The 13858-nt window shown below is 38.5% G+C and overlaps 1 protein-coding gene across 14 annotated transcripts in view; it reads right to left on the bottom strand.

Moving 5' to 3' along the window:
* Positions 1–13858, bottom strand: part of ACSBG1 (acyl-CoA synthetase bubblegum family member 1) — a 38923-nt gene that overhangs the window by 8681 nt on the left and 16384 nt on the right. For 11 of the 14 annotated variants that reach the window (XM_067004077.1, XM_067004075.1, XM_048081335.2 and 8 more), the window contains 7 exons: positions 9114–9331; positions 8485–8573; positions 7613–7733; positions 6633–6713; positions 3750–3899; positions 1386–1562; positions 481–662 (listed from right to left, as the gene is read on the bottom strand). In XM_067004077.1, the coding sequence (XP_066860178.1) occupies positions 481–662; positions 1386–1562; positions 3750–3899; positions 6633–6713; positions 7613–7733; positions 8485–8573; positions 9114–9245 (932 nt within the window). In that variant the 5' untranslated portion in view covers positions 9246–9331. Of the gene's footprint in view, positions 1–480; positions 663–1385; positions 1563–3749; positions 3900–6632; positions 6714–7612; positions 7734–8484; positions 8574–9113; positions 9332–10445; positions 10575–11078; positions 11216–13858 lie in introns of those variants that run through there. The other 3 variants (XM_067004078.1, XM_067004079.1, XM_048081340.2) reach the window with 2 other exon arrangements.

The raw sequence follows: 13858 nt of genomic DNA, 5'->3' as shown, positions 1-13858 counted from the left end.
GTCCCTGAGTTTGTATCACGATGAGGTATTCTTGCTCCCATGGTGCATACTCCAAATTGTCATGAGAGAGTTTGTGTTTGGGCTGCCCTCAAAATGAGAATTTTCCCCTTCTCACACAGTTCCTTCAAATTCATGCCCTTTCTTCATACCAGTAACTAGTACTTGCACAGTCACATGGTAGGCTGGACCTCTCCCAGCTGAAAACTAACCAGTTCAACTCATAGAAGAGACAGAGTTCAGGGAGGTGTTAGTGGAAATACATTCTTGGAGAAGATGGACGGACCCATTTAACAGTCACTTGGGTTTATGATTAGCTTACTGTAATTGATAACTATATCCTCCCTCTTACATTATATTTGCAGTGTTGCTAGGCCAAATTTTACCTGTTTACATTTAGAGAGTCTCACTGAAGCTTGATATTTCTTTTAAGCAGATAGCTACTTCTGGGATCATGGAGATCTCACTCACAATAATACTTACCTGCTTGAGCAGTTCAGGTTTCTCTCTAAGCTAACTGACATAGCCCATGACAGCATTTTCCTCTTCAGAAAACCTGATTGAGCAGAAGCATCCTTTAACTTCTCCATGATTTTCTCCCACACTCTGGGAACTCCCATGTGAGATGTCGGCTGCACTTCTTTTAGTGTGTTGATCAAGCTGCCCTGTTAAAATCATTTCAAAACATTGCAAAAGGCCCACATCAGTGAAAAAGAGGTTTGGTGATACACTCTGCATCTTGCAATAACAATACATAGAACATCACTAAACATACAAGATATGAGCAAGGACTGCTGAACCTATTTCAATCAGGTATACTCACTAACATGGATCTGCTCTTACACACCAGGGGAAGTATGTACTCCAAAAGGAAAAAACACAGGTGGTTTAGTTCCTTCTGCCTCCCTTTCTCCCAAAAAAATCTTATACTTTTTCTGCATTAGAGGCACACTTCTGCCTTAATTAAAGATTACAGACCTGGACTACCAAATTTATGTATACATTCAGAATATTTTGAGTATAAATTGTTAAGTTAGCTGTTTAATTATGGAAAACACTGGAACCAAGATCTACTCAGTCTCTGTTGTATCATTTATGAGCTTTATGTGGGGGCAGGTTAGGGTCCAGTTCCAAGCACACTCTTTTTATAGCAGTTTATAGACTCATAACTACAAAGAGACTCTTTTCTATGCAGTTTCACCACATGGGTAAATGGAGTCCAGAGCACTGCATCTTGAGGCTAAAGGATTTTAGTTTTCCACAATTCTTAAAATAATGGACTCTCAATCTTCATCTTCTGCACCTCTTCAAAAAACACATTTCCTCCTTTGGATGTTTTCTAAGATGAAAAAGTGCAAGCTTAATCAGGTGCAATGCAAGGCAGATACCTTCAGAGCATCTGGCTCAGCAAAGTAAACTTGTTCTCCCCATTTGATTCCAGTCCACAGGTCATATATCTGTGCAGCTATGTGGCTGAGTGGAAGATAACTGACTATGGACTCTTGTTGGACCTCTGCAGGTTGCATATCTCCTGCTCTGCTGCAATGTGCTGATGTCCAAGTTATCTATTTAAATAAAAAATAAACACATTAGATTTGTTTTCTTTCTTTTAACACAAACTAAGGATCCTTATGCTATGCCAACAAACCTATGACAAGTCTGCTTACAGAAATTGCTGAAGACACTTCAATCTTTAACAACATACCAGATGGCTATTCCTCTGGTGCCATCCAGCCAAAAGCAAGATGAACTCATCTAGTAGCAACAACGGCCTGCAGGTAACAGAAGTAAATGCAGTCTTTCTGCTGCCAGACCTGCTGTGAACACTACCAACTCCCCAGGCCCTAGTGGCGCACTAAGTAAGTCTCCTACTGTGCATGCTTTCTATCAAGCTGACACTTTTCACCAGTGTATGTCTATGTGTTTACCTGAAAAAGAACAATAAACACTCAGTAATCAGTGACCCCACAGGACAGTTAAGTATCCGCAAGAAGCTCATCACATTGTATTGATCACCACATGGCTACGCACAAATGGGGATGATTAGCAGCTGTATCCTGTTCCTCTGGAAGCCTCTGGGAGATTCACCATAGTGGTTCACAAGTGACACCCACCCACACACCTCCCATAAGCAGAACTACATATGTGAATAATGGTTAAGATTCGCTGCTTGACTTCTTAGTGAAACTGTGTTTCCCCCTTTTCTTCCCAGTTCTTCTTTATCTCAGAAGATGCAGCCAAAGGATGCTAAATATACATATATTCATTAACAGAATACAGTATATGCAAGATCCACAAATATGTGTGATGGTAAGAGGAAAAAAATATACACATATGCATAGCAGAGAAAGAGGAGATGGCTTTTTCAGAGGAGTCTAATCCAAACTGGGTAGGATAGGACACAGAAAAAAAGTTACTCAGCACAGCAGGGAAAAGATATAAATCATGCAATACCTGCTCTCACAGTATGTTCCAGCCAGTTGCTTTTCTTCAAAATAAATTTCAAGGTTAACATGAGAGTAGGTTTGGTCTAAGAAAACAGCAGTTCTCCAGAAAAGCTTTTAAGGAGCAGCATGCTGTCAGGACAGGCCACTCCAGACTTAGGTGGCAGCATTGGTCAAGGAGCTACTGGAGACTTAAACACGGTAGGCAGAATGGGATGTCTTTGAAACGTGGCTATATTGATTGCTTATCCTCTTTATCCTCCAAAGCCTCACAGCATGCAGGCATGCTCACAGTAGATCTGTGTGGGTGCATGACTGACTCAGCATTGGTTTTACAGATGGACAGTGGCAAACTTCTTTTGACTAAAGAAGGCAGCAGCAGTTACAGGCAAGGAGTGTTTTCCACTGTTGGTCAACATAAAAATAGCTTGTTTGTGATCATCAGCCAGAAATAGTTTGGCAGCTAACATGGAAATGACACCAGACCCCTTTGAGACAGAAGAGCATGGAATTTGCAATGTCAGATAAGTCTTTTTGTCCATCGACTCCACTATATTCTCCTTCCAGATATTACTGTGCTGATTCCCTACATTTGGGTGAATTGCTCACTATCTGTAATAGTTTCTGCATTCTTCTAAGAGGAGAGGTGACAACTTAGGCCAGCCCTTTCACAGACTAAGTGTTCAGAGAGGCTCTCTACCACTTCCCACTCCTGCTCAGCCACCTTAAGTAAAATAAATCAACTACAGTCCAGATCTTAGCTAGTAGACCTCTGTGGAGAGCCATTTATGTAGTTGACCTTGCTGTTCTCCATCAGTGGGCAATTTTCTGTTCACAACAATACAGCTAAGGTGATTATGAGTACTAGGACTAAAAAAAAAAAGAAAAGTAAAATTTGCAAAAGTAGTCTGTCTCAGGCTCTTCTTACAGCAGCTGGCTGATGCATATGACTTGCTTTAAGATGACATAACAACATCACTGAAATGTTATGGCTATATATAAATTATTTGCAGAATTAAAGTACTGTATCTCATAAACAACCCAGCAAGTAACAAAATGCATACTCATAAGTTACATTCAAATTTGTGAAGTGCTACTTAGAATGGAGTTTTATACTTCACCGTGCTTAAACATAAGCAAAATCAGATGACTCCATTTTGAATATTGCTTTGTACTACACTATCCGTGTTGCAAAACCAGAGGAATTTCAAGGCTCTTCTATTATGCACCGGTCATCTAAAAAGAACAGGAATAAGTATCCTCATACTTTGCTATTTTTATACTAAAGGAGGAGCTTAAAGTACATACATTGTCATGACTCAACATGGCTCCTTTCGGCTTCCCAGTTGTTCCAGACGTGTATATTAGTACACAGCATTGATTCGGCTTTTGGGAGTTAATAATATCATCCAAAGTAGCATCAGATATGTCATCTCCCAAGTCCAGAAACTCTTCCATCTAGAGCATGTAACAGAAAATACAGGATATCATGAACCTCCTTGAAGTGGAAAAGATGCAGCACCTTACCAGCCTAAAAAGAATGGCAGAATAAGTTTAGTGCCTTACTCTGAACACATTTCCAAGACAAGTTTACCTCAGGTCTTGCCTATGTAAAGAACATAAGACTAGTGTATAACTTTATGTGGAAACTGCAAACAGACTGTCTGAAATTATGCTGCTACATGTCTTCCCAGTGCCTATGAAGGGAATGGTAGTCCCATTCCTCATCTAAGACAGATATTATGTACAAGTCATACAGGATAAAATTCTGTTACTGTCTTACACCTACTAGGACTATGATTCTTATTTAAAAGAATCTGGATCTACATTTTTAAGAGTACACTTATGACATTCAACTTATAATTCACCGTTCTTGTACCTAACTATATAAAGCAAAAGAATGAAAGCTTCTGTGCAAAAGCATCATCATCTAGATGGGTGAATGGCTTGCCCAAATTCCCTGCTATTTAATAGCAAACAGAACATTTAATGCTGGTCACAATCTCCATTTTAATTTGCCTCCATCTAGAATGAGCTAAACTTTTCATGATGGTGAACTTCTGTGCAGCACAAATTGGTCCCAGAAACATGCTGAGCCTGATCATCTATATTTTATTGGTCGTTCTCAGATGCATCTACCACATGCACCTGATATCCTGCTGGGTATGCCACTGATTTCAATGCAATGAAAACTAGGGTAAATAAAAATTAGTCAATAACCCAAGAGTCAACTTCCCATTGAGATCCAATGATTCAACCAGTGCTACAGAACTGTATTATCCAAGAGCAAGATGCAGCACCTCCATTCCACAATGATTTCTTGGAGATATATCTAGGACCACGGAGTAATAAAGAGGATGATGTGAAGGACAGCAGAGGTTAAAACCTCCCCTTGTGCATGAGGGGGAGTTCATTCCTTCCTTCAGACCTCTGCTGTTGCTAGTGTGCTACTAAGGTTACAATAGCTAGCCTCTGTGGCACCCAGACTTCCTTTTCTTGGGTGGCAACACTGTCCTAGCATTCTGCTAACCACCAGTGACAAGCTTCATATATTCTTCCACCATATCATCTCTCTGGGAAGAGGGGGAGTACAAAGCACGGCTCCAAAGCAAGAAAGGATTCGTCACATATTATCTCTTCCCACAGAATACAGCTGTATCTATTTCACCAGCTCCTGGAAAGTCTGGAGGTGTCAAGGGTGTAATTGTTTCTATGTGACTTATCATTTGCTCCTGTTTTCCTGACCTTACTGCCTTCTCATACCAGAATGTGTTAATCGCTTGTGCATCTGTTGCCCAGGCTTTATTTACTGAACAGTACCTGCAATAGCGAGTGTTCCTGTTCGGGAGTATGAAAGGTACAAACAGCCATACACATTACTGACTACATTTGCCTTCTGGTAACATGCACTGATAAGAGAACTAAAGCTTGGCCCCTACTGCAGCAATTGCTCATTACATCTCCGCTGTCAACTTCTAACATAAATCTCTTTCATCATATGCCATGTAATTTGGATGCCTTGCCTTCCATCCAAGTTATAAAACCATTTCTGGCTTTGGTGATTTGATCTCCAATTTTTCCTTTACACAATATAAACTAAAGCAACTATCAAGACTTTCTCAAAGCTACCCTTCTCTATTGAGAAAACATGTCCAACCTGGCACTTGAACAGGACGGTTTTCGAATGTATCTTTCAGTAACAGAATAAACCATGCATTACTTCTCTCTTCCAAAATTCTCAAGCATTTAGGCGTCAGCAACAGAATGTTGTTCCAGAATTAACTGCTAGCCTTATTCCTTTTACTATGAAATATAAGTAGCAAGATCTTTGTATCACATTTTTATTGTACTGGGATGTAAAGCATACTCCATACTGATACGTACACTGTTGTAACACTGATTACTGTTTATAAACAGTATTATATTTATGAAATTCAACATGGCTTAAGTATTGCTATGCTGTTCCCTCTTCATTAAGAGGTTTTTCAGACTGGAATCTGATAATCTGAAGCCAACTAAAAAAGATAGGTTTTGTAGTCTTATTACATAACTATTTTCAATATATTGAAAAAAAAAACATTTTTACAAAAAACAATTCCTAACATTTCTTAAGTGCTGGACTTCTACAACTCAAATTTCTGATCCTGCATTTGTCCCTTTTTCAGCTTTCTTTTTACCATGTGACCCGAAGATTCTGGACATTTTAAGAAAATGCACTCTGCTTTGTGTAGCTTGTAGTTATTTCTCTTCACCTGTTGCCTGACACCAGAAATATTTGGTGCAAACATGATGCAACTATCATCAGTAGAAGTACAGACATTTTCATGTCCTTGGATCCAGTGTAACCACCCACAATTCAGCTTTCGCTACAGCCAGTGTACAACTTATTTTTAATGGTTTGAGAGTACACATTCCCACCTGAAGCCTACAGGTGTTTTGTTAATCCAGTTAAGAAAAAAAAAATTACAACAAAAAACAGTCAAGCAAGGTAACTCTAATTTTAAATGTCAAGCATCAAACAACAAGTTTTGCTTAAATTCAGTAGAATGCGCTCATGAAGCTTGTGAATGCTTTTGCTGGAAGACAGCAATACATTCTGAATGGCAGGCATTCCACAGATCAAACATAGTAGAAATTCATCGAATAAATAATACCCTAATAATTGTAACTCTGTTCTAGCATTTCACATACCGTATACAGATTTGGACATCTCTCTGGAATGGAGTCCTTGTACAGCACAACAGCTTTCAAGTGTGGCAAACGATTCCGGATCTGTTAGTTTTTTTAAAAACAAACTTATAATTTGTTATTCGTATCTTGTGTTTTTTCCCGCTGAAGTACTGCCAAAACTGTAACTGGGTTGACAGTCAGAAGAAAGCTCTTGTTTCCCTCCTCCCTCAAGTATTCTCCCCTAAACTCACAACCAACTGGCTCAAAAATAAAAGAAGGGGAGGAGGAGATGCTACACAGTCTGCTAATCTGCTAAGTCTGGTTTCAGTCAAAAGACTTAAATTACACCAGAAAGGTTCGTCAGTATCCTTTCTCTTATTGCATCAAGGGACATATCAAGGAACAATCAAGCTCAAGCTGAAAGTTGACCATAGCTCCTGCGGTTCCCAATAAAGATAGAAGAAACCCCCCCCAATAAAAACTGTTAAACTGCTAAAAATAAATAAATAAAATGTTTTATCTTCCTAAAGGAGAAGAAAAGAAAAAGGAAGCAATTTGCATATTTTAAGGATAAATAAAAACATAAAGCTGCAGGCTTACAGTCTTTCTCTGCTTTGCATGGCCTTCAGAGAGCATTCATTTCATTCAACTTTGTGTGACCCAGTGGCTCACATATATCTTTGACTTAATCACATTATGCACTGAACTGACCAGTCTGTGCCAATACAAATGCAGTGGCCTGATGATAGCCATTATGCATATATCATTAGAAGGATAACAAGTTATACTTTTTTTTTTCTGAAAGAAGCAAGGACTGAAATAATAGTTTCAAAAAACCCTCAGATGGATACAGCAGTGTTTGCCACAGTTGTTTTTTCCTATTTCTAGATAGAAACATGTATGAACCAAATCTCTTGAGCTCTACAATTTCTATTCTTCTCTCTATGTTGATGACTGCATAGCCTGCTATTTGGTCAATGAATTTTTGAGCCACTTCATACCTGCATTATCTTGTCCAGTTGTTTCCGATTTTCCACAACCATGATGTTAGTTTTGCTGTCATAAGCAATGTAGTGGCAGGCCTCTGGAGAATTGGTTGTATATATTCCTGTGACAATTCCTCTACATCCAAAATTACATATTAGAACATATATTTATATACACACATACATGCATTTAATATCCAGAAAGAGAGTAAGAGATCAGATGAAAGCTGAAAATATGAAGATGTGGAGGTACACATCAGCACAGCTATCATGTTTGTTTCAAGTATTCGGATATACATGGATGATATATGCAAAATAAATCCCTGAACTCTATTCAGTAGGAGATGCTGTAGGCTAGGATTCATTATTTTAGCCTAGTTGAGGCTACAGGGGAGTTAGCTCAATAAGTGGTAAAACAAAACAAAACAAAAACCACCATGTGTTCTTTCTGTTCAAACTGCACACAGATTTCAGTTTAAATTTCACTGGCACAGAAACAGACTAAGAGGTTAAATCCAAATTGTATTAACATGTATCAGGACAGAAGGAATCAGGCTAGCGAGTATTTTATCTGTCACTTCATTCACTTGAAGATACCGTGTATCACTGACATAAAACTGGGAGTGTCCTCTGTTTCCCACATCTTCCAGTAAGAGAAGATACATGACTATCACAATTAAGTCCATAGCAAACAGGTTCAATTTATGAGTGTCTGGACTATTCCAGATACACTCAAAGCTATGAGACCCCAGTAGGTTGCTGAATAGGCTAATCAGCTGCAGCACAACTTCCAGGATGTGACACCAAATAACAATTTGCTACATTTCTAAACCTAGCACAACAGAAACCTTGAAATCCCTACACAAAAGGGAAGCAAATAATCCTACCCAGCAAAAACAGCTCCAACAGCTGAGATGAACCATTCCGGAGAATTAAATCCAAGGATTGCTACGCTGTGGAATCGTTCAAGACCAAGCTAAAAAGTAATAAGCATAAAGGCATGTTGGAGAGAAACATACAGCACAAAACATACATACACATACAAAACAAGGGAAAGTTTTGATCTATTATTTCAGCATTGACAAGACATCCACCTTCGGCTCTCTGTTGACATCCTTGATAAAACCAGAATCTGTCAGTAATTAACATGATCTAAATGTTGCACTGCTTCCTCCTGCCTGCTTGAGCCCTTTTGTCTAGATAAGCCTGAAAGACAGAACTTTTCAATATGGACAGAAGCACAAGGAGAATAGTCTTATCCCCGGTTTACAGTGTTTTTAGATTTATCTTGCCAAATTCACGAGTGCTGCTTTCACTTATTTTTTGTCTTAAGATTAAGGCCTCATGCTGAACTTTGCACCTATGCCTGAATGAAACAGTGGCATTCACCTGCAATGACAGGAATGTTATCTCTTTGACTGAAAACAATTTTAATCATCATTTAGGTATTTATTTATTTATTTATTTTGAGGAGACAAAGGGAGAAAAGGGAACTGGTTGTGTTTTCTGTACCTACCTTCAAGAAGCTCTTTGCTGCTTTCCTGGAAAGGCAATAATACTCTGAAAAAGTTATCTTCTCCCACTTTCCATTCTTTCTGCTGGCCAAAGCATTAAGAGATCCATATTTCTCTAGGCTCTCCTTGAACATCTGATGAACCGTTATGGGAGTCTGCGGACATGAGTTATCTATTCTCAGTCTGACTCTGTCATCAGCAAAGGAAGTCCACAAAGACTCTGGAAAATAGAGCATTATGAGGGTATTCTCTTAGTGAAAAATACTGTGTGACTGTATCAAAAGATTAGAGGACTGAACGTAATTCTATCGATTCCCATCTTTTGAGAAAAGGGCTGTCCAAGTTTTATAACTTTAATGAATATTCTATGTAGAAAGAAAACTCTATTCCTTATACTTTGTTCTGTGTCTTGAATAGAAGTGCTAACATCATTCAGAATTATGCTGATCTTCTGTGGTACAGGCACTCCACCAATCTGTGAAGACTGTTCATGCTCAGCCCAGCACAATCCACTATCCCTTGAGCTAATGGAACAGCTCCTAAAGCAGAAGGCTATGTGGCAATCTGAAATCTCTGTTCCTGTCCAGCATCCCAGCTCCTTTTGCTCATCCTAGCCCTTTCTTCCCCTCTGTTCTCCTCAGCTGTTCTGCTCTATCCTGCCCCTATCCCCCCCACTGCTTTCTACAGGCTTTTTTCCTGTGGTCATCTGCCCTATGTTCTAGTATATCTATCTGTGGATCTCTACTCACCCGTCTTGCCCCATTACCATGTCAACTTTTGCCTTCTGCTCTTGCCTTCCTCCTGCTAACCATCTTTCCACCATTCACTTAAAAAAATATATATATTTTTTCCGCCCATTGCTGACAGGACACAAACAGGGAGCACCAACTAACTCACTTTGCTTTCATCACTGCTGCCAAGGACTGTAGGTGTCCCTGGCATTCGCTTCAAAGATCCTACTTAGCTACTACTGACCTAGCAAGAAGCAGGCCTAATATCAATACATTCTTTAGAGAACTTAGGGGTTAGTAAATTGGCAAAATTTACGTGAATTCTTACAAGAGAGACAAAAAGAATGCTTACAACCCCCCTGCCAAATAGCTAGTTCCCATCCTTCTGGATGAAACAGTACAAGAACAGTTTAAGAATAACATTTTTTCCTTAGATTTTCCTTAGATTTACTTTCCTAAATGAAGCTGGTTTGCTGCCAGCATTCAGTGAAACTATTTCTAAAGATTTCACTGCCCCCATGCCTTATTTTAGCATGTACAAAGCATTTTGAAAAAAATACTTAATTAACCTTTCTACCCCTTCCCAGGCAAGGAGATACTAACCCTGGTGCAGAAAGTAATTAGAAAAGTCAAAGCCGTGATGCGTGTCAATCTAGGATTACTGTTCCTGACTCATATTATGCTGCATTCATGTTCCTGACTCACACCCTTACATTTGTTCTCTTGACCATCCTGACAAACAGAAAGTAATAATGACAGAAGTAAATATGAATAAAGCTGCTTAATCTTCATGTGCCTTCATTTTCTCATGTACACATTGTATATAATGATTTCAAAACATAGGTGTTAAGCTTTACCAAATATTCTCACACATCTTAAGGTCAATGGATAAAGGGCACCACAAATCCAGGCAGCAGTAATGGAGGAGGTTAGGTAATGGACATAGAGACTTCGTTGAAGTATAAACAGTGGCACCCAACAAACATTTAAGTGTGATGGCAAAGCAGGTGTTTCTGCTCTTAACTCCAGTCCTGGTGTGAACAGGATGAAATGAGACCCATCAGAGAAGGAAGATACTGGTAATCCAAGTGCTTATTTTCTGCACGCACACAAAGCCTGGGTGAAAAACCCTCTATGATGTTCTGGCTTCTAAACAAACAAAGATGGGAAGGATCACAGGTGTGAGTGGGCACAAAATCATACCATACAGAACTAAATTACAACATCCCAGTTTACCTATTACGAAAAACTCTTCAAAGTCTCTCGTTCTCTCCAAGGGAACTGAAAATATTAACAATATTCCTAGAATAACACTGCAGAAGTTGCATAATCACAATATTTTCACTGCAGACATTCAGCAGATAGTAGCTTCCAGACAGGAGAGCGAAAGATCACATCATTGCAATATCTATAAATGAAAACCAAAAGTGTACTTCGAAACAGGGAATCGTTTTGTTTTTATTTAAGCAATTTTTCTGGTGTCAAAAAGGCATCTTTGACTCACACCAGAAAGACTAAGAACAGAATCAGTTTCACACAGACTCAACGAGCCACCTTAATAATACACAATACATACTGCAAAGGAATATAAACTTGAACACTCATTCAGTATCTGTACTTGCATGTATTTGCAGGTAAAGCTTAAATCTAAAAACAGTTCTTAAATCTAGATCTAAGCCAATAACAATAATAATAATCTAAAGATTGCTCTCCCACAGAGTTTCTAAAAACAGCAGAAAATGAACAACATACTCTTGTAAGTACACAAAGGGATATTAAGCAGAGGGCTCATTCTTCCCAGAAAGAGCCTGGGAAAGAATGCCTGGCTAAATACTGAATGAACTGATTATAAACTGGGAAAAGCAAAATAGGTGCCCTGCCTCACTAGCAGCTGAAAGCTCAACTGCAATGCCCATGATAGAAATGAACTCACCACCTGAACCGAAGTGGAAATCAGAATAAAGATCCTTCAAATAAACTATGAGCACTGATGCATTATACATCTGTAGGTTTACACAGAACATAAAAAGAAATGACAGAATTCCACCTCAACGTACTTAATGCCACTGATAGTTCTCTATATGAAAGCAAAGAGGAGTATTTGTTCCTCTCCTCTTTCTTCTAGTAAATCCTGCTATCTGCATTACACTTTGTACCCCAAAAGCTTCTTTATTCACTAATGTATGACCTCGGCTCATGTCCTTCACATGAATTCAGTTAGTCAGAGATGGTGAGAAAATATTTGCTCCTAGAAAACCTGTCTTATTAGATAAAACAAATGAGCACAGATTTTATTCAGATAGGTACTCATATTTGAATATCTGACCCCCTTCAAGTGTCCCTATCCCACCTCCTCAACTCCACCATTCTCCTCCAAGGCACAATTCCTTATCAGACTAATTTTTCCATGTATCATTGTCTTTGCGGCTGGACGAAGAGGCAGCTCAGAGTTGCTGCATACAAAGCGTGTAACAGGATGACCATTGCTGCCTTTTGTCTGGTAAATTGTTCTAATTACATCTGATCAATTATTTTGAATTTTAAGCACACAGTGTTTCCAGTAAAATTAAAAAAAAAATCACTATGAAACTTTACAGGAAAAAAAAAAACAGTTTAAAACTGTTTTCTATTTAAAAAGTACTTCGAAAGTTTTCAACTGATCTTTCGCAGTTCAATCCTAGACTTGTGAACCATCTATAAGCGAATTCTAATTTATAAGAGTACATTTGCTATTAAAATATTTCCTACCAAATTTGAAATAATACATAATATAAACACATCAGAATTTTTCTATTTTTGTAAGCCAATTATTTTTTTCTACTGTGTATGGCTGAACAGTTGCAAGATGGTAGAGGCTGTCTCTCCCAGCCTAGATACCAAAAGACTGTTTTAAATAGGCAAGCAAATAGCAAAACGATACACTTTTCTCACATGCATAGTACGTCTGGCTGAAATGCCTGGACCTTTCGAATATATGACAGACTGTGTGCTAATAAAAAAAATAAAAATTGCAATTAATCCTATAATTTAAAGATAATACATATATGAGACCTTCTCTCTGTTCACTACTCTTTCAAGTACCCTGGTGACTGACTGCCAGAATGCATTTGGGAATGTAAATGAAATCTCATGTTAATGGAAGAACTCTAAGCTGCAGGAAATGCAAACGAACCAAGGTCACCTTTCACACAGGGAAACAGGTAATAAAGGCTGATTGTGGAACAGCCCCGCTGCATGACCTCAGTTCAAATTGTTATGCCATGGATGTGCCTGAGAAGCAGAAACTAAAACAATAATTAAACTTCTGCTTGAAACTCTTTCAGTTTTAACTCACAAAACAGTATCTTGATTATATGCCACTTCCTGCAAAACATCACTCTGCTCTAATGACAAGAGAAGGTATTTGGCTCTTAGCTGGAGGCATTCTTTTTAAATGGACAGTCGTCATCCCAGATTCCACAGCTGTGATGCCATCACATTCTGCTGACAATAGAAATACATCATTCCTCCTCTCGCCCATTACTATTGTTAATTTTCTTCAAGACGTCTTTGGCCCTGAAAAATAAACTTCTTTTTAGTGAAAGCTAAAGTTGAATATACACAGACTGGAATCAGAGAGCTTGGCATCTGCACCAAATTTTCCCTTGTGCTAATGAACAGATTAAACAGAAAAATACAAAACTGAATTTCAAGTGAACCTGAACATATCAGCTAGAACACATGCATAGTGATTCTTAAAAAAATATATAATAAAAGCATACTGCAACCACGTTTCCCTGTTTTCTGTCTATAGCTTTAAACTCTTAAGCAGAAAAAATTGAATAAAATCGACAAAATATTTTTAAATTAGCCAAAAACCACAGGAATGTTTTAGTTCATGGAAGCTTTTACCTTTTCCAGTGGACAAAAAGGGAACATTTATGAATCATAATAAAATATATTGCTCTGCAGATGCAGGAAACTGCTACCAATGTGGATCAGAGATGAGAGATATCCTTCAAAGAATGTTTTTACAG

This window comes from Anser cygnoides, chromosome 11, assembly GCF_040182565.1.
Source record: "Anser cygnoides isolate HZ-2024a breed goose chromosome 11, Taihu_goose_T2T_genome, whole genome shotgun sequence".
Taxonomy (NCBI): Eukaryota; Metazoa; Chordata; class Aves; order Anseriformes; family Anatidae; genus Anser; species Anser cygnoides.
This window is presented reverse-complemented; position numbering and strand designations above follow the sequence as displayed.